This window comes from Trachypithecus francoisi, unplaced genomic scaffold (assembly GCF_009764315.1).
Source record: "Trachypithecus francoisi isolate TF-2019V2 unplaced genomic scaffold, Tfra_2.0 Lachesis_group12, whole genome shotgun sequence".
NCBI classification, from domain to species: Eukaryota; Metazoa; Chordata; class Mammalia; order Primates; family Cercopithecidae; genus Trachypithecus; species Trachypithecus francoisi.
Genome location: NW_022681457.1, coordinates 79476436 through 79497356, shown reverse-complemented (window position 1 = coordinate 79497356; position 20921 = coordinate 79476436). Strand labels below are relative to the sequence as shown.

The 20921-nt window shown below is 40.4% G+C and overlaps 1 protein-coding gene across 2 annotated transcripts in view; it reads right to left on the bottom strand.

Annotated features, from left to right (window-relative positions):
• Nucleotides 1–20921, bottom strand: part of EIF2B3 (eukaryotic translation initiation factor 2B subunit gamma) — a 156734-nt gene that overhangs the window by 90848 nt on the left and 44965 nt on the right. For both annotated transcript variants that reach the window (XM_033226655.1, XM_033226656.1), the window contains exon 4: nt 10628–10787. In XM_033226655.1, coding sequence (XP_033082546.1) covers nt 10628–10787 — 160 coding nt within the window. The remainder of the gene's footprint in view (nt 1–10627; nt 10788–20921) is intronic.

The window sequence follows — 20921 nt, the reverse complement described above, 5'->3', positions numbered from 1 at the left end:
ACATAAGATTGTGACTTCTGTCTTTCTAGAAGAGTTTTTCCCTTTCTGGCTTTGATGAAGTCAGTTTCCAAGCTGGAAAGGCCCAAGTGATAAAAAAAGGAAGGTAGCTTCTGGCTAACAGCTTGGTGGAAACTGAGGCTCAGTCCAACAGTCCTGAGGGAAATGAAATTCTCCCAATAACCAAGTAAGCTTGGAACCAAATCTCTTCCCAGTTGAGCCTTCAGATGAGACTCCAGCCCTAGCTGATATTTTGACTGCAGCCTTCTGAAAGACTCTGGTGGACCCAGCTAAGCCATGCCTGTATTCTTGGCTCACAGTATTGTTTTAAACTGTTAAATGTGTGGCAACTTTTATAAGTAATTGTTAATACACGAGCTGATATCACTTGAACAGAGATGAGCCATCTCGGCTACACTTAGGCCCAACTGCCAACCTACAGACTCACAAACAAGTAAATGTTTGTTGTTTTAAGCCACTAGAGTTTAGGAACGTTTGTTATGTAGTAAAAATTAATACAATGTGTAAAAGGATAATAAGCCATGACCAAGTTGGGTTTATCCCAGGTATCATCATCACATCATCAGAGAAAAAACATATAACCACTTGATAGATGCAGAAAAAGCATCTGATAAAATTTATATACTTAGGCCAAGAAACTCCCAATAAATCAACTTAGAAAGGAACTTTCTCAATCTGATGACAGGTACCTATAAAAATGTATAGTAGGCTGGGCATGGTGGCTCATGCCTATAATCTCAGCACTTTGGGAGGCCAAAGCAGGTGGATCATTTGAGGCTAGAAGTTCGAGATCAGCCTGGCTAACATGGTAAAATCTCATCTCTACCAAAAACACAAATATTAGCTGGGCATGGTGGCACATGCCTGTAATCCAGCTACTTGGGAGGCTGAGGCAGTAGAATCGCTTGAACCCAGGAGGCAGAGGTTGCAGTGAGCCAAGACCGTGCCGCTGCACTCTAGCCTGGATGACAGAGAGAGACTGTCTCAAAACAAACACACACACCTATAGTAATAAACATCATTTTAACCGGAGGGATGTTGAAAATATTCCTTTTAAAATCAGGAATGAGAAAAGGGTGCCAACTAGCATCATTTGTACTCACAATTTTATTGGAGGTCCTGGCCAACACAGTAAGACAAGAAAAAGAAACTAGAAACTTAGACTATCGGGTGGGGGTGGGGGGTCTACAGCCATATCACCCTGAAGGCATCTGATCTCATCAGATCTATGCAGGGTCAGGCCTAGTTAGTACTTGCATGGAAGTCTGCTTGGGAATACCATGTGATAAAACAAACAAACAAACAAACAAAGAAAAAACTATTGTGAGACCTTTGTCAAAGAATACAAAATTTCACTTAGATAGGAGGAATAAGTTCATGAAGAGACCTAACACAACCTGGTAACTAGTTAGTAACAATGTATTGTATTCTTGAAAATTCCTGAGAGTAGATTTTAAGTGTTTACACTTGAAGAACTTTGGAAAAAAAAAGATCCTACAAGCTCCCCCTCCCATCCCAAGAAAAAGGGAGGAAAACAATGTTTCATGCAAATAATCAAGAATCAGAATGATGTTGGGCTTCTTAACAGAAAAGCCAGAAGAGAGTAAAACAAAACAAAACAAAACAAAACAAAACAAAAACCTTCAAAATTCTGAGGGGATATGATTTCCAAGAGAAGTTTATATCCAGCCAAAATATCAAACAAATATGTGGGCAGAATAAAGACATTTTCAGGGATGCAAAAGCTCAAAAATTTACTTCTCACAATCTCTATCTCAGGAGGCTTCCAGAGGATATGTCCTACAGAAAATGTGGGTATAAAGTAAGAAAGAAGAAAACATGAGGCTCAAGATATGACAGTGAAGGGTGAACCTAAAATGACAGCTCTACAGCAGGGCAACTAACTCAGATTAGAAAAGCTTTAGGAGAGGTACCTTGAAGAATTTGAAATTGAGAGGACATCTAATGTGTTGCAATGTAAGGAGAGGAAATTCACATAACTGGAGCTTGGGTTGAATTAGTAATAAATACAAAGAAAACAAGCAAATGAAAAAGCAAGACAATCTTTAGGAAAACAAGAAGAGGAAAGAGAAAAGTAATCACATACTACAAGGCTCAACTGTGAATACTATTTATACAGTCATGATAATATAAACATAAAATATTCAGTTAATTAACAATACAATATGAATAATTATATTAGGAAATTGGGCCGAATACAACGTTGCATACACGTATCGGGGGCAGAGCATGTGGTAAAACAGAACCAAATCTTTACATTCTATAGTAAGAAGTGAACAGATAATTCTTAAAGCTAAAAAAATTAAGATACAGCAAATAAAAGCAGGTTATTTGGAGATATGGAGTTAAATGCCAAAAAATTAGCTAAAAATGTTGAAAGTGGCATCTCTAAGTAGGGTGAGGATAGATAGGGTGAGGGGCTGCTACTTATTATATCTTAGATAATTAGACACTCTTTAAATTTGGGGCATATAAAACTTTGATAAAGACAAAAACTAAATTCAAAAAAGAAATAGAAAACACAGGTTATGGAATCAGAAGGCATGAGTTTGAGTTCTGGCTCTTACCACTTACCACTGATGCTATCTTGAGCAACTGTCCACAAAATGCTGTTAGGCCATAAATGGGTTAAAAAACAAAACAAAAACTTGGTAAATTAGAAAATTATGGCCGGGTGTGGGGGCTCACGCCTGTAATCCCAGCACTTTGGGAGGCCGAGGCGGGTGGATCACCTGAAGTTGGGAGTTTGAGACCAGCCTGACCAACATGGAGAAACCCCGTCTCTACTAAAAATACAAAATTAGCCGGGCATGGTGGCACATGCCTGTAATCCCAGCTACTTGGGAGGCTGAGGCAAGAGAATCACTTGAACCCAGGAGGCAGAGGTTGCGGTGAGCCAACATCATGCCATTGCACTCCTTCCTGGGCAATAAGAGTGAAACGGGCCGGGCGTGGTGGCTCATGCCTGTAATCCCAGCATTTTGGGAGGCGAGGCTGGTGGATCATGAGACCAGCTTGGCCAAGATGGTGACACCCCGTCTCTACTAAAAAATACAAAAAATTAGCTGGGTGCGGTGGCAGGCACCTGTAATCCCAGCTACTTGGGAGGCTAAGGCAGGAGACTCGCTTGAACTTGGAGGCAGAGGTTGCAGTGAGCCGAGATTGCGCCACTGCACTCCAGCCTGGGCAACAGAGTGAGACTCTGTCTCAAAAAAAAAAAAAAAAAAAAAATTGAGTATGTGGGAATTTCAAGTCATTTTATTTTTATTTTTTAAATTTTTTATTATTTTTTCTTTTCTTTTTTTTTTTTGAGAAGGAGTTTTGTTCTTGTTGCCCAGGCTGCAGTACAGTGGTGATCCCAGCTCACTACAACCTCTGCCTCCCAGGTTCAAGTGATTCTCCTGTCTCAGCCTCCTGAATAGCTGGGATTACAGGCACCCACCACCACGTCCAGCTAATTTTTGAATTTTTAGTAGAGACAGTGTTTCACCAAGTTGGCCAGACTGGTCTTGAACTCCTGACCTCAGGCGATCCACCCCACTCAGCCTCCCAAAGTGCTGGGATTACAAGTGTGAGCCACCGTGCCCGGCCCACTTTAAGTTATTTTTTTTAATGGGGTGGGATTTGGAAGACTGAGAGGAGAAAATAGTTAACACAGAAGCCCAAACAGGTTTTTTTTTTGGTAGTACAGCTTCAAGAGAAATAAAGAAAGCTGTAGCAAAAGAAATACTGTACTGGCTCAGAATTGCCTGCCAACATCTGTCAGTGCAGAGGGAGCTAAGGCATTCAAGAGGTGACAGCCAAGTAAGAGTTTTCACTCATGGTTCTAAAGTATATTAACATGTTCTGATTCCAGTCTGGGCCAAGGCTATGTAACTTTGAGAACTGAGGAGTTTGGGAAATACTACAGTGAATTGAATTGGTTAAATAAAGTTTCCTAGAACATTTTTTCTTTTTTTTTGAGACGGAGTCTCGCTCTGTTGCCCAGGCTGGAGTGCGGTGGCACGGTCTCGGCTCACTGCAAGCTCCGCCCCCCGGGTTCACACCATTCTCCTGCCTCAGCCTCACATGTAGCTGGGACCATAGGTGCCCGTCACCACACCCGGCTAATTTTTTTTTTTTTTTTGTATTTTTAGTAGAGACAGGGTTTCACCATGTTAGCCAGGATGGTCTCGATCTCCTGACCTCGTGATCCCCCCGTCTCAGCCTCCCAAAGTGCTGGGATTACAGGCATGAGCCACGATGCCCGGCCCCTAGAACATTTTCTATTTCAAGTATTTCAAGAGATACAGTGGGACTATAGAGACAATAGTCAATAATTTGTGTCATTAAATCATAATAGTATGAAACAATTACATAGAGGAATGTACAGGGAAAAAAGCCCCCTAATAAACATATTATCTGCAATAAAGCAATATAAATATATTATCTTCTCACTGAAATTGAGAAAAGGAAAGTTAAGTTTCTAACAAGGGATGGAAAACAAATCATTTTTACATATTATTGCAAGTTTAAGACATACATGTATATATGATATCACTGAAATTCTCTTCATATGTGTTGCCTTTACTGTTTGATGTTTGTGAATGTAAACAATTACAGATGAGAGACTTTTATAAATTCCTTTTTTGTTTTTTGGAGATGGAGTCTTGCTCTGTTGCTCAGGGTGGAGTGCAGTGGCGCAATCTCGGCTCACAGAAATCTCTGCCTCCCGGGTTCAAGTAATTCTCCTGCCTCAGCCTCCTGAGTAGCTGAGACTATAGGCATGCGCCACCATGCCCAGCTAATTTTTTTGTATTTTTAGTAGAGACAGGGTTTCACCATGTTGATCAGACTGGTCTCGAACTACTGACCTCAAATGATCCTCCCGCGTTGGCCTCCCAAACTGCTGGGATTACAGGCGTGAGCCACTGCAGCTGGCCTGTAAATTCTTTTAAAAACACAATAGCTAATCTAATTTCCCCATCAGGTTCCAAGTTCCTTAAAATGCCCTATGATTGGGGAGAGTACAATGAACACTTGTTTGTGTCTCCTTGAGGGGAGGGATATTGTGGCATTTTGGGCTTTTTTTCCATTTCTATAGCCTTGGTGCCTAGTTCAAGAGTTGGCATAACACATACCCAGTAACTGTGGTAGGCTGATCTCTTCACCCTTTCACTCAGGAAGTAGTATCAAGCAATGGTGAAACAGTGGCTGAATAATAATGGTATCTACTGCTGAAAAAAAAAGGAAATGAGGTTTCTCAGAGTTTAGAACCCCATTTCCCAGCACGGCCTTAGCTGGGTTTCTGGGTCTTGCTTACACTTCTAACTTGTCCATTTTTTTCCTGAGAAAAAAAATGTTTTTCCCCAAAAGTTGGTACTTTCTAGAAAATGCTAGAAACACAGGGCTGTTTGAATCACTAGAAAAGTTACATGTGGGCCGGGTGTGGTGGCTCATGGCTGTAATCCTAGCACTTTGGCAGGCCGAGGTGGGTGGATCACTTGAGATCAGGAGTTCAAAACCAGCCTGGCCAACATGATGAAACCCTGTCTCTACTAAAAATACAAAAAAAAAAAAAAAAAAAAAAAAAAAATTAGCTGGGCATGGTGGTGGACGCGCATAATCCCACCTACTCGGGAGGCTGAGGCAGGAGAATTGTTTGAACTCGGGAGGTGGAAGTTGCAGTGAGTCAAGATCCCGTCACTGCACTCCAGCCTGGGCGACAGAGCAAGACTCTGTCTCAAAAAAAAGTTACATGTGAGCCTTCCAAAGAGGCTTGTCTAGACATTTGCCACTATGAGTTTCCCTTCAAACTTACAAGCTATTATGGTAAAAATGCAAACAAAAACACTCTGATATTCTGTGGTTTTTAAAGCACTGACATTTTACATGAAATAAATATGTGATATAGAATGTTTACAAAGTTATTAAATGAGATTTGTTAAGTTTCAGTACCAAATTACAATAGTAATTACAAATTATTAAGCGTCTACTATCTTTCAGGTAATGAATGGGCCACATGCCTTATAACCATGATATTTAATTCTCACAAAAATCCTGAAAGGATTCAGGCTCACTTTACAACAGAAGAAAATGAAATTCATGAAGATCAAGGTAATTTGCCCAAAATCCCACAGCTTTTGAGTACTGAAACCCAGTCTGAACTCTAGACCTTGTGCTCTTAACAATCATGGTACAGTGCTAGGTATTTATTTAAAAATCTTGAAACCATTTCTAAACATAAAATTAATAGACAATGTAGTTAGTCTGCTAGATCCATATTGCTAAAAGCATTACAAGCTCACACACTCTTGTAATATCTACTCATGAATTCAACTACAGCTCAGATTAACATCTTTAGGATTTTAAACTGCTAGTGCTCAGGTCTACCTTCCCTTACCTGGGTGGGGGGTGGGGGGGCAAGAAGAGCTGCCTTTATAAGCAGGCCATTCAATAATATTTATTGACTGCTCACCATGGGCCATAACTGGGCCAGGTGCTGGGAATAAAATAAACAAAAGAGATACGATCCCTTCGCTTATGGAGCTTATAGTCCAGTAGGGGAAAGAGTAAATAAGAGAGCAGGCTGCTATATGTAGGCAAACAAAAGGATATAATTTATATTAAAAGGTCAGGAAAGGTCTTTCTCAGAAAATAACTTGAAGGCTAAGCTGGATTTAGAATATATGTGTTGGGAGGAGAAAGGGGCTAGAGAGCATTTCAGGCAAGGAAGCTGTGTAAAGACCTGTAGCAGGAATGAAATACTCCAAAAAGTCTAAACATGAATTTGATCCTGCCCTCTTTAGTATCTACATCTCCTATAAATCTTCTGAGAAGAAAGTGGCAAGGGGAAGAAAGGTGGCTCCAGAAACATCTAGACATTAGCCATTCCCCTATAAGTCAGTAAGAACACCATTTGAGGAAGTTGGGTAGAAGATCTAGACTATTAAACCGTATCTGGGAAACAGTGGACTGCAGGCTGTTCTGGCACACAACAGCAGCCAAGAGGCATGCCAAATATATAATCTGAAAAACTTAGGATGCTTTAAAAAATGCTTATGATGGAAATGTATAGCATGCTATGGGAGGAATTAAAAACTCAGTTATTTAGGTGAATCTTAGCCTTCAAATGTAACAAAATAAGGTATTGAGGAGTTTAAAATTTCACGTTAAGAATGAAAATTTGAGCCAGGAGTGATGGCTGGTACCTGTAATATCAGCTACTTGGCAGGCTGAGGTGGGAGGACTACTTGAGGTCAAGAGTTTGAGACCAGCCTGGGCAACATAATGAGACCTAATTTCTCTCTCTCTCTCTCTCTCTCTTTTTTTGTTTGTTTGTGACAGAGTGAGGCTCTGGAGTGCAGTGGCATGATCATGGCTCACTGTAGCCTCGACATCCCAGGCTCGAGTGATCCTCCTACCTCAGCCTCCCAGGTAGCTGGGACTACAGGCTCACATGTCACCAAGTCCAGCTAATTTTTAAAAAATTGTTTGTAGAGATGGGGTTTTACCATGTTACCCAGGCTAGTCTCAAACTCCTGGGCTCAAGCCATCTGTCTGCCTCAGCTTCCCAAAGTGCTAGGATTATAGTACTGAGCCATGGTGCCCCCTGTCTCTTTAAAAAAAGAAAGAAAGAAAGAGGCCAAGTGTGGTGACTCATGCCTGTAATCCCAGTACTTTGGGAGGCTGAGGCAGGGAGATCACTTTTGAGCTCAGGAGTTTGAGGCCAGCCTGGACATTGTGAAACCCCGTCCCTACAAAAAATACAAAAAGTTAGCCAGGCATGGTGGTGTGTGCCTATAGTCCCAGCTACTCAGGAGGCTGAGGTGGGAGGATTGCTTGAGCTCAGTAAGCGGAGGTTGCAGCGAGCCAAGATTGAGCCACTGCACTCCAGCCTTAGCAACAGAGTAAGATCTTTCTCAAAAAAAAAAAAAAAAAGAAAAAGAAAAAGAAAAAGAAAAAGAAAAAAAGAAAGAAAAGGAAAGAAAAAATCTTCTTTTTTTTTTTTTTTTTTTTTTTTGAGCCGGAGTCTCGCTCTGTCGCCCAAGCTGGAGTGCAGTGGCTGGATCTCAGCTCACTGCAAGCTCCGCCTCCCGGGTTCACGCCATTCTCCTGCCTCAGCCTCCCGAGTAGCTGGGACTACAGGCGCCCGCCACCTCGCCCGGCTAGTTTTTTGTACTTTTTGGAAAAATCTTCTTAAAACATTAATCTAATCTAATTATGACATTACCTTGTTTACTTCAACAACTCCCCCACTGTTTTGGGCAATAATTCAAACTTTCGTCTGATATCTGGCTCTTCTCCAGTCCTATCTGCTTCTCTGCCTCCTATACTCAGACTCCAGCCATAGAAAGTTACCAATGTACTTCATACTTTTTCAAAGAGGATAAAGGATCCAGCTTAAAGGAACTTTCACTGGCCAAACTGACAATTTAAGCATGAAAACATTTTAAAATGAATGGTAGGTAGCTAATAGTTACAGTTAATTTAAAATAGAATTACGTTGTAAATATAGTTAACAATAGAGTATTGTACATTTCAAAATTGCTAAGAGAGTAAATTTCAAATGTTCTCACCATGAAAAATGTTAAGTATTTGAAGGATGGATATGTTAACTTGTTTGATTTAATTATTCCACATTGTATACATAAATTATAACCGCTTTGTATCCCATAAATTTATACAATTATAAATTGTTAATTTACAATAAAAGAAAGGGAATTGTGAAAATCTGTGTATTTATAATGATACTTAAGAGATAAAAACTATATATAAAGTGTATTAAAAAGTTCTATCAATGCCTATGAAAAGGGAGAAAATTTAAAGAAAAGTTCTAATGACAAGAAGAATAAGGATAAGCTGATTTTTTAATTGATTTTTATAAATAAGAGTACAGACAAAGGACACAAAAAAAATTCATTATAAACATTTATCTGCTTATAAAATCTGGTTATATATTTATTTCTATCTGTGTAGGCAGAAAAGAATGAATACAGGGAATTGTAAGTAAACCAGACCTTGCAAAAGCAGAAACTATATGAAGAACAAAAAGACTGATGAGCATGAGTACCATTACATAACAATAATGTAGAAAAAGTATCCAACAACTAATCTGCACCAGTGATCATCTGAACACAAAAAGCAACTAGAAACAAGTTTCAACGTTATACTGGAAAATTATAATGTAACCAAACGTCCTAAAAAGGAGAGCCAAAAATATTAACTAGAGTATTCAAATCCTAAGTATGAAGGTTCTAAGTGGCTCTATTTATTAATACTAGTAAGAAATTAATAAGCTATACATAGTCTAATAATTGTAACAAAATATGCCAATATATAATAATGACAAAACAGTGGGTTACATAATGCTGGCAAAGCAAAACCTAAAGAATACATCATTCCAGAGGAAAACTTCAGGGAAAAAAACACACCATTCAGGAAAAATTCAAACTCATAAAAGGACTACTAGAATCCTCGGAAAATAAGTATCAGAATAATTATGTTATAATTAAAATAAGTATGTTATAATCCTAGGAAGATAAGCATGATTAACAACTATCGGCCAGGCACGGTGGCTCATGCCTGTAATCCTAGCACTTTGGGAGGCAGAGGCAGGTGGATCATGAGGTCAAGAGATAAGAGACCATGGTCTCTTGGTAAAATCCCAACATGGTGAAACCCCATCTCTACTAAAAATACAAAAATTAGCTGGGTGTGGTGGCGTGCGCATGTAGTCCCAGCTACTCAAGAGGCTGAGGCAGAAGAATCGCTTGAACCAGGGAGGTGGGAGACTGGACTGAGCTGAGATCTTGCCACTGCACTCCAAGCCTGGCAACAGAGTGAGACTCCATCTCAAAATAAAAACAAAAACAAAAAAAACAAAAAGAAAAAGAAAGGACTATTACATTTATTAGTCATTCAGGGTGACTGAAGCGGTGAAAAGAACCAGCCATACTAAATTTGTGATAGTAACTTTAATTCCTTTTCTCCCCCCCCAAGACAGAGTCTTGCTCTGCTGCCTAGGCTGGAGTACAGTGGTGTGATCTTGGCTCACTGCAACCTCCCTATCCTGGGTTCAAGCGATTCTCCTGCCTCAGCCTCCTGAGTAACTGGGATTACAGGCACACGCCACCATGCCCGGCTAATTTTTGTATTTTTAGTAGAGACGGGGTTTCACCCTGTTGGCAAGGCTGGTCTCAAACTCCTGACCTTGTGATCCTCCCACCTTGGCCTCCCAAAGTGCTGGGATCACAGGCTTGAGCCACTGCACCTGGCCTATTTTTAAAAGTTAATTTTAAATTAGATAAATTAGATTTGTCTTTGTTTGTTTCTTAGATATATGCATTCAATTATTTGAGTCTTAAATACAATGTAAATAGTTCTGAATGCTCCTCTCTGCATATGAAAGGATATTAAAGAATCTAATCAATAGTTATAAGCATTTTCCATTCAGGGACTGTGTCTTATTTGACTTTATGTCATCAACTCCTAGCACAGCATCTGTGGTGTATAGTAGATTCTTAATAAATGTTTTTTCAGGGAAAGCATGAATGACAATAATAATTATGAAAACCCAACAAACAAAACAAACCCCAATCTTCCTTACCTGCTTTTTTTTTCCCCTTTTGACCAGGAACAGGTTCTAAGCTATCTTGGCCTTTTCTCATCAACATAGCAAGTGATGCATCATAAGCTCTAAACAGGTCCACAACCTCATATAAAGCAACATCTGTTATCAGATCACAGCTCAGGACCAGCACATCTGTCTGTTAAATGGAGATGGGAAAAGTCAATATCATAAACGACGATGGATTACACAAATCATCACAAAACAAAATTATGATGGCTTAAAAACACACAAATCAGACAATACTCTTCAAACATTTTTCATAGCCAAACAAGTAAAATAAACGGGGTTGTTCTCATTGAATTGTGCTGGTATAGGGTCTGGAATCTCTATCTCTCCCTTGTGTACCTCAGGAACTGTGTGGGCAGTCCCTGAGACACCTCTGGAACCCTAGGTTCTAAGAAACAGTCTGAAAACCACCACATTGTCTATTTCTATAACTATGGAATATATGATCTTATATTTATACAACTCTTTATAGTTTAAAAAAGCATTTTCACATAGTTTGATGATTTAATATGTCAAAGAACAATCACTTTACTATAGTACTAGGAAATAACAGAATGAACACAATACAATGCCTCATTCTCAGGAACTTAATATTCCATAGTAAATAATTACAATATAACCTCAGGTATGTATAAGACATCCACTCAATCTTATAATAGGGTAAGAATGACAGAAAGGCACTGTTATTATTAACATTACTGGCCTCTATTTTTATAGATGAGAAAAATAAGGCTATTACCAGTGTCTGACACACAGTAGGCATTTAATAATTGTTTAACAAATGAATGAAAAAATCAATGAAGAAAAGGTTTTCTCATAGTGGTGGGCTTTCTGAATATATATATATACATATATATATATATATTTTTTTTTCCAGACAGGGTCTTACTCTGTCACCTAGGCTGGAATGCAGTGGTGCAATCACAGCTCACTGCAGCCTTGACCTTCCAGGCTCAAGTGATCCTCCTGCCTCAGCCTCCCAATTAGCTGGAACTACAGGTGTGTGCCACCACTCTTGGCTAATTTTTACATTTTTTGTAGAGATGGTGTCTCCCTGTGTTGCCTAGGCTAGTAACAAACTCCTGGGCTCAAGGGATCCACTCACCTTGGCCTCCCAAAGTGCTGGGACTACAGGCATGAGCTACCATGCCTGATTATAATTCTAATAACTAAGATTAATCATAATAAAAACTAATAATGATAACTAATGTTTACTGAATGCTTACTATTGGCTAGGAATTGTGATAACACTTTGCAAACATTATTTCTTTTATTATTTTTTATTTTAATTTTATTTTTAAATTAAAAATATAGAGATAGGGTCTCACTGTTTCTCACTATGTTGCCCAGGTTGGTCTTGAACTGGTGGACTCAAACAATCCTACAATCCTTCTGTCTCAGCCTCCCAAAGTGTTGAGATTACAGGCGTGAGCCACCGTGCCTGGCGGAAAACATTTCAATCTTCAAAACAACCATATGCAGTAAGAACTATATATACACACATATACACATACATATACTATATATACACATACATATATATGTGTGTATAGATATGTATATGCCTATATATATATATATATATATACACACATATATATATATTTTTTTCCTGAGACAGGGTCTTGCTCTGTCACCCAGGCTGGAGTACAGTGGCATGATCATGGCTTATAGGAGCCTCAACTTCCTGGGCTCAAGTGATCCTCCCACCTCAGCCTCCCTAGTAGCTGGGACTACAGGCATGCACTACCACACCTGGCTAATTTTTATTTTTATTTTTAGTAGAGACAGGGTATTCCTATGTTTCCCAGGCTGGACTCGAACTCCTGGGCTCAAGCAATCTGTCCACTTTGGCAACCCAAAGTGCTAGGATTACAGGCGTGAGCCACCACGCCTAGCCCAGAGCTGTTATTATTAGCACTTTACCAACGAAGAAACAGATTTATAGTAGTTATGTAACTAAGATTTAACAATTAGTAATGGCTATTTGTGTAACTGAAGAATCTGTATTACTGAATAGTATTAAAGAAATATAGTTTAGGCTGGGCACAGTGGCTCACGCCTGTATCCTAGCCCTTTGGGACGCCAACGTAGGCGGAGTGCCTGAATTCAGGAGTTTGAGACCAGACTGAGCAATATAGTGAAACCCCACCTCTACTAAAATACAAACATTAGCCAGGCATGGTGGCACGTGCCTATAGTCCCAGCTACTGGGGAGGCTGAGGCAGGAGAATCGCCTGAACCCAGGAGGCGGAAACTGCAGTGGGCCAAGATAGCACCACTGCACTCCAGCCTGGGTGACAGAGCAAGACTCCATCTCCAAAGAAAGAAAAAAAGAAACATAGTTTAGGGCCAGGCACAATAGCACATGCCTGTAATCCCAGAGGTGCCTCAGGCAAAGGCAGGTTCTGATTTGCCCTTCGTGAATCAACCAGGGCAGCTCCTCTTTTATTAATTTTATTTTCTAGGCTTCTGGATAAGCTTTGTCTTGGAAAACCAATTCTGCTACTTTAAAAAAGTCTAGGCTGGACAGAGTGGTTTACACCTATAATCCCAGTGCTTTGGGAAGCCAAGGCAGGAGGATTGCAGAGCCCAGGAGTTCAAGGTTTCAGTGAGCTAAGATCACATCACTGCACTTCTGCCTGGGTGACAGTGCAAGATGCTATCTCAAAAAAAAAAAAAAAAAAAAAAAAAAGGCCTGGCACAGTGTCTTGCACCTGTAAGCCAAGCTACTCTGGAGGCTGAGGCAGGAGCATCACTTAAGGCCAGGAGTTTGAGGCCAGCCTGAACAACATAGTAAGACTCCATCTCTAAAAATATATAAAACATTTTTAAAAGTTAGCCAGGTGTGGTGGCACGCACTTATAGTACCAGCTACTTGGGAGGCTGAGGGGGGTGGATCACGAGGTCAGGAGATCGAGACCATCCTGGCTAACACAGTGAAACCCTGTCTCTACTAAAAATACAAAAAATTAGCTGAACGTGGTGGCGGGCGCCTGTAGTCCCAGCTACTCGGGTGGCTGAGGCAGGAGAATGGCATGAACCCAGGGGCGGAGCTTGCAGTGAGCCAAGATCATGCCACTGCACTCCAGCCTGGTCAACAGTGCAAGACTCCGTCTCAAAAACAAAAAAAGTTCCCATAAACATCTCTTTAGGACAAAAAAACAAACCCTACACCTGCAACTCCCCATGCAGGAAGCAGCAAACATGAACAAATCAGACCACATATATACAAACTAAAGAAGAAACAGCCTGCAGAATCCTACTTAGAACAATGATTAGAAAGACAGGGAGACAAATCATTACTAAAGACATCCACAGAGTTGTCATTACAACAATACAGAAGTTGCCCCAGTTCATCAGAATGAAAATGACAATTTGCTGAGGAAAAAAATCTCCTTTCTATTTTTCTAAGTTTCTCTAAAAAGATGACTTTTTTTTGCAAGTTGACTGATCTACAATAAACTGAACTATTAAGTGTACTCCAAAATCAAGAAAATGACTCCAATGCAGACGCCTCAGAAGTGGTAACAATGTTGTCTTGGCAAATAAATGCTGTTATCATTCAATAGCTGCAAAACTGTTTAAATCTGTCAGTACAATGAATGCCAAACAAGTCCTGCATAACTGTGAACAGGCTGTAGGCTCATTTCTCTCTTTGCGTTTTGATGACTTTTTGCTAAACTGAATGTGAAATCCCCAAGGATCACAAGGAACAGACCCCTCCACTAAATGTCTGGTTGCCATCTGTTCTTAGTGTGAAAAGAAAGGCGTGGGTCTGAAAGAACAGGGCCTAGCATACAGATGGAGGTGCTGTTCCATCAGTCCCTCTCCTGCCTCTGTTCCCAGAGAATGCACCATGTAAGAGTCACTTGAGACCAAACACATCTCATCCTCTTTGCAACTCCACCACTTCCAAAGGAAAGTGTTTGTTGTCTGATAAATTTCCAAAGCTGGAAATCTCAGAAGAAGAAAGAAAGGAAAGCTAAATCATACTTATACCTTCATAATACCTTTTTTTTTTTTTGAGACTAGGTCTCAGTCTGTTGCCCAGACTGGAGTGCAGAGGTATGATCATAGCTCACTGTAACCTCAAATTCTTGGACTCAAGCATCCTACCACCTCAGCTTCCTAAGTAGCTGGGACTACAAGCATCACATGCCACTATGCCTGCTAATTTTATTTATTTATTTTTAATTTTTGTAGAGACGGGGTCTCACTATGTTGCCAGGGCTGGTCTCGAACTCTTAGGCTCAAGTGATCCTTCTGTCTCAGCCTCCCAAAGTGCTGGAATTACAGGCATAAGCCACTGCGCCTGGCCTATGATTTTATAAAAGCTGTAATAGAAAGAAATGATCATTGTTTTTATTTTTACTCTAAAATGTAAAGCCCATTCTAGGAATGCAAATGGCCTTCTAGTAACTAGAGCCCAGAGAGAGAAAGTAGAAAAACTGATAAGTCCCAGAGAAGTATTTTTGATCATGTGTGACCACAAGCCATGAATAAACATGGACTGGGCTGTGAAGCAACTGTGTGTCAGAAATGCAGTTACTCTGAAAGTTCCCTGAACATGTCAACACTCAGCTGCCTTGCATTTCATGGACCCACTTCTTTTCTAATGCCAACAGTATGCCTCTTCTGCAGAGACCAACTGGCCTCTCCAAAGACCTCCCTACTCACTATTCCAACAGTCCTTGGTATGCCTCATCCCAAGCCTGCTCCTCTAGAGAAGCCAGGGCAATGTCAAGGGCAGAAAGCACAACTCAGAAGGAAAGCAGATGTGTGCACTGCTGACAATATAGAAACATGCAAGGTTTCAAGGGAAGGCAGCAGTTTAGTGTTTAAAGTGTCCAAGACACCCAGGAATTCAAAATCCAAACTGCTGCCAGTTAGCCTTGACTAAAGTAAACAAATTAAGCTCAGAAAATCCAATTACCAAGCCATGGCAAAGCCCAGAAATCTCTCATTTCAAGAACATTTTCAATCAAGTCAAAACCACTGAGTAAAATTGGCCGGGAAAAAAAAAAGTTAAATCAGAAAACCGGATGTGTGTGTGTGTGGCTGTAGTGGTGGGGTGGGAGGTGAAGAGAGCTACTGGGAATAGCCTCTTTTCTTTTCCTGGCAGCTGTTCCATGACAGATTGTTATAAATAACACAATCTGGCAACCGATTTCTTATGACAAGGAGAAAGAAAAACACATTTACTCCCTTGGAAAAAAACTGTCACGGCAAGGCAACTACCCTGCTTCTACTCACCCAGTACTTCCACAAATAATGGCTATGATCCAAATCACCAGCCTGCATGCCACCCCTGCCCATATGGAACTCATGAATTCAGCTACTTGGTGTGACTACGAAGGTCACAATTTACATTTTCCTATGTGGTCCAATCCCAATCAAATCCCCAAGAGTAGTTTGTGTGTTTTTTCTTTTCTTTTCTTTTCTTTTAGACAGGGGGTCTCCCTGTATTGCCCAGGCTGGTCTCAAACTCCTGGGCTCAAGCAATCCTCCTGCCTCAGCCTCCCAAAGTGTTGGGATTACATGCATGAGTCACTGCCCTGGCAAAGTTTGTGTACTTTAATAAACACCAAAGGTTAACTGCAATGGAGACCTCAGTTTTGGTTTAAAATGCTTGGAAAAGATTCCAGTCTATAGTCCTCAAAGTGCAAGGCCAAGGGCCAACTGCCACATTGTTTTCACTGAGGTTGGGGTAGTAGGTCTAGGAAGGGAAATGACCAACTCAGTCAGTAAGAAAGAAATGTGATAATCCTTGGGCTCACAGCTAAATATCCTTACTATATTCCTTAGTTTAATCATAGTGTTGCTACCATCCAGAACTGATGCCAGAAATCCACTCATAGTCCAGGATGGAAGTCCTCCCTCTCCTGCCCTGTCCCCTACTCTTCCCCTATTGCACTGCCTTAGTTCAGGTCTCAAAATATTTTTCTAGTCTCTTGGCTGGTGTCTCTCTTGTTCCAGTTTTCCTTATTCTAATCCATACTCTAATTTCTACTGCATATGTCATTTCCCTGCTTAAAGACACCCTAAAACAGTGTTTCCCAAACAATAAAAAAGTTGAACTTATTGACACTTACTTTAAAATTTTTTTAAAAATATACAGATCACTATATGATATGCTCTTTATATAATATATATGTAAAGATAGATATTTAAAAAGGAAGAAATAAAACATTTAAAAACTAGAAATTCTAATATTTTCCTCTGGTACTTAATTCTGTACACCACCTGGCTTTGAGTACAACCTATTTTGGAGATCGCTGCTCAACAAGATTAAGTTGGAATTCCTTGGTATGACATTAAGGGTCTTCAAAATATGACTCCACCTACCTAATTCAGTCTTCTCTCCCACAATTCCCCTCCACAGAGCCAATGCTAACTTTTTTTTTTGAGACAGAGTCTCGCTCTATTGCCCAGGCTGGAGTAAAATGGCCCGATCATGGCTCACTGTAACCTCTGCCCCACAGGTTCAAGAAATTCTTGTGCCTCAGTCTCCCGAGTAGCTGGGATTACAGGTGCGTGCCACGATGCCCAGCTAATTTTTACATTTTTAGTACAGACAGTGTTTCGCCATGTTGGCCAGGCTGGTTCTCAGACTCCTGACCTCAAGTGATCCTCCTGCCTTGGCTTCCCCAGGTGCTGGGATTACAGGCATGAACCACCGCACCTGGCCGCCAGTGTTACTTTGATAGAGTCGACTGCCAATAATGTATTTGCTAGTCTGTCTTCCTACTCTATTATATATTTATCCATCAAAATTCAGGTCTTGTCACAGTTACTAGAAAGGGCAATTATCTCCCCTAGAGATGATGCATTTTCTGATCCATTACAGACCTTAAATCACTAATTGGATTACATATATATTTTTTCCATCTAGACTTTGCCCTCCATAAGGAGCCCTTTTATCTTTGTACACCCAGAGTTCAACCCAGTGCTGGCAAACACGCATGAGTAAATGTTAGTACTTTTCCTGTTATCTCCTTCTCTTTAATTTGACTCAAATATTAAAACATCTGATTTTAAATGTTTAGAAACAGAATACATTCTGACAGAGGTGAGTGCTCCCTTTGTAGAGACTGACTGTTGAGAGTTAGGACAGGGGCCACAGAGACAACTTTGCAGTTCGCCAGCGCAAGAAGGTAGGAAATGAACCTGCTACTTCCAAAGAAGCAAAAGGCAGAGATGTCTAAGGAAAGAAATCAAAAGCAGCTGTCCTGGAGGGCATGGCTGAAGAATGACGATATGCTTGCTAGGATTTACAACTTAAAATGAAGGCTCAACATTTATGGTTCTAATATTCATAATTCATTCACATCCTCAAAGGAAATTTTCCTCTTCAGATTAAGAACAAATAGAGGAATTGTATTCTTCCTTCCTGTGTGAAGCTAGGAAAGAAGCACCTAAGAATATATTAATTTTTAATTCTGTTCAAATGAGTTCCCTATAAAAATGCCTGTCACTTCTCTTCCAGGATTTAGATTTATGCAATTTAATTTTCATCTCTAAATGTACTGACTTGGAATAGAAAAAAACAAGAGTTTTTTTTGTTCTCCCCAATCAAACTTTCACTCTAAAGGGAAGTTCATTAACAATGAGAAAAATACAACTAATACATCTTTTTAAAACTCAGGGTTGGCTGAGCACGGTGGCTCACGCCTGTAATCCCAGCATTCTGGGAGGCCAAGGTGGGAGAAGTGTTTGAGGCCAGGAGTTTGAAACCAGCCTGGGCATCATAGCCAGACCTTATCTCTACAAACAATTTTAAAAATTAGCCAGGCATGGTGGTGCACACCTGTAGTCCCAGCTACTTGAGAGGTTGAGGCAGGAGGATCATTTGAGCCCAGGTTTCAGATTGCAGTGAGCTATGATGGTGCCACTGCACTCCAGCACCCGTGACAGAGTGAGATCCTGTTTCTAAAAAACAAACAAATAAAAATTCCAGACATAACAATTTAAACATGTTATTTAGCGACATACAGATAAAAAACAAAGTAGCTAAAAGAAGAGAACCTTTAGGGTTAGGGATGTGGGGTCAGGGGACTAATATTTTTAGGAACAAAGCTTGAACTACTGAATTATTTAAATTATCAAATTATTAATTTATTAAATTACATTGAATTATTTAAGTGATATGTACATATAACTTCAATAAGTATAAGGTGTTTATTGATTTATTTATTTTTGAGACAAGAGTTTTGCTCTATTGCCCAGACTGGAGTGCAATGGTGTGATCTCAGCTCACTGCAACCTCCACTTCTGGGGTTCAAGAGATTCTCGTGCCTCAGCCTCCAGAGTAGCTAGGATTACATGCATGTGCCACCGCGCCTGGCTGATTTTTGTATTTTTAGTAGAGACGGGATTATGCCATGTTGGCCAGGCTGGTTTCGAACTCCTGGCCTCAAGTAATCCACCCACCTTGGCCTCCCAAAGTGTTGGGATTACAGGCGTAAGCCACTGCACCTGGCCAGTATGAGTTTTTTAAAAAAGATATTAGGGCTATTTGCTTATCTCTCTTTTTAAAAAAAATTACTTCAGTGACTTTAACATCCTTATGGCTGAAACTCCATGACTTCATCATTTTCAATTATTTTTTTCTCCTTCTCACCTTAGTCACTCAACCACTTTGTTATGCCCTACTCCTTGGCATTACCAATAATTGTACCAACTCCAAAATCTCACTTTAAAATATCCTATTAATTCATGTAACACACATATATTGAACCCCGAATATGGCCAGGCATTATAGAGACACAGCAATGAACAAACAAACAAAAATCCCTGACCTCAAAGAGCTTACATCCTATTGTCTGATCACCAACTTCTTCTATTTTTCCAACTCACTGACTTTTTCTTGGGCTCCAGCAATTCTGATTCTAACAGGATACTCAATCCATTTGTTACATTGATTTATCATACCCTAATTCCTTTGGTGGTCTCATTTACATAGCTTATGGTGGTCCATCACTATAAATACTCCTTCATATACATCACCATCTTCCTTACTACTCTCATCCCTTGCACTCACCAGGTAAAGATGCTAGTTAAATCCTAACTCTCTGCCTACTTTGCATATGAACCCAAGAAGCTAAACATGGATAGAAAAAACTTGTAACAGCACTGGCTAGTCTCCTTTTAAACTGATAACCCAAATCTCAAGGGGATCCTGCGTACTATCCAGCAATACATTTCCTAGCCAATTAACTTTTACATTCGCAGAGATAATTCACATATTCTCATCCTTCCTTAAAACTTCAGCAGCTTCTCCCTTCCTCTTTTTTTTTTTTTTTTGAGACAGGGTCACGCTCTGTCACCCAGGCGGGAGTGCAGTGGCTCAATCTCGGCTTACTGCAGCCTCAGCTTCACAGGTTCAAGCAATTCTCCCACCTCAGCCTCCCGAGTAGCTGGGATTACAGGGGCGCACCACCATGCCTGGCTAATTTTTGCATTTTTAATAGAGACCATGTTTAATTTCACCATGTTGGCCAGGCTGGTCTTGAACTCCTGACCTCAGGTGATCCACCTGCCTCGGCCTCCCAAAGTGCTGGGATTACAAGCATGAGCCACTGAGCCTGGCCCTACTGACTCTTAACTGGTGGCTTTACATCTTATTTCAATAAGAAAATATAAGCAATTAGAAGCAGCAAATATCTTTCTGACAAAATTAATCTATATGCATTCCATATTATACATTCCGCCTATACAATAAATGAAATGTCCTTTCTCCAACCTTTTCTTTTTTTGAGACGGAGTCTCGCTCTGTCCCCCAGGCTAGAGTGCAGTGGCATGATCTCAGCTCACTGCAAGCTCTGCCTCCCGGCTTCACGCCATTCTCCTGCCTCAGCCTCCTGAGTAGCTGGGACTACAGGCTCCCGCCACCACGCCCAGCTAATTTTTTGTATTTTTAGTAGAGATGGGGTTTCACCGTGTTAGTCAGGATGGTCTCGATTTCCTGACCTCGTGATCTGCCTGCCTCGGTCTCCCAAAGTGCTGAGAGTACAGATGTGAGCCACAGCGCCTGGCTGTCCTTTCTCCAATTTAAGGGAAACCCATCCACTCGTGTACCAGATCACATTCCCTCTCATCTACTCAAAAAACTCCATAAGGGCAGGAACTTTGTTTTACACTATGTTCATCCCAAGCATACATCATACAGTGATTAGCTCCTTGTAGGTAGCAAAAATATAGTTGTTGAATCGAATAATTGAATGCTTTCTTTTCTTTATCATCCATTGATTCCTCTCCTCTT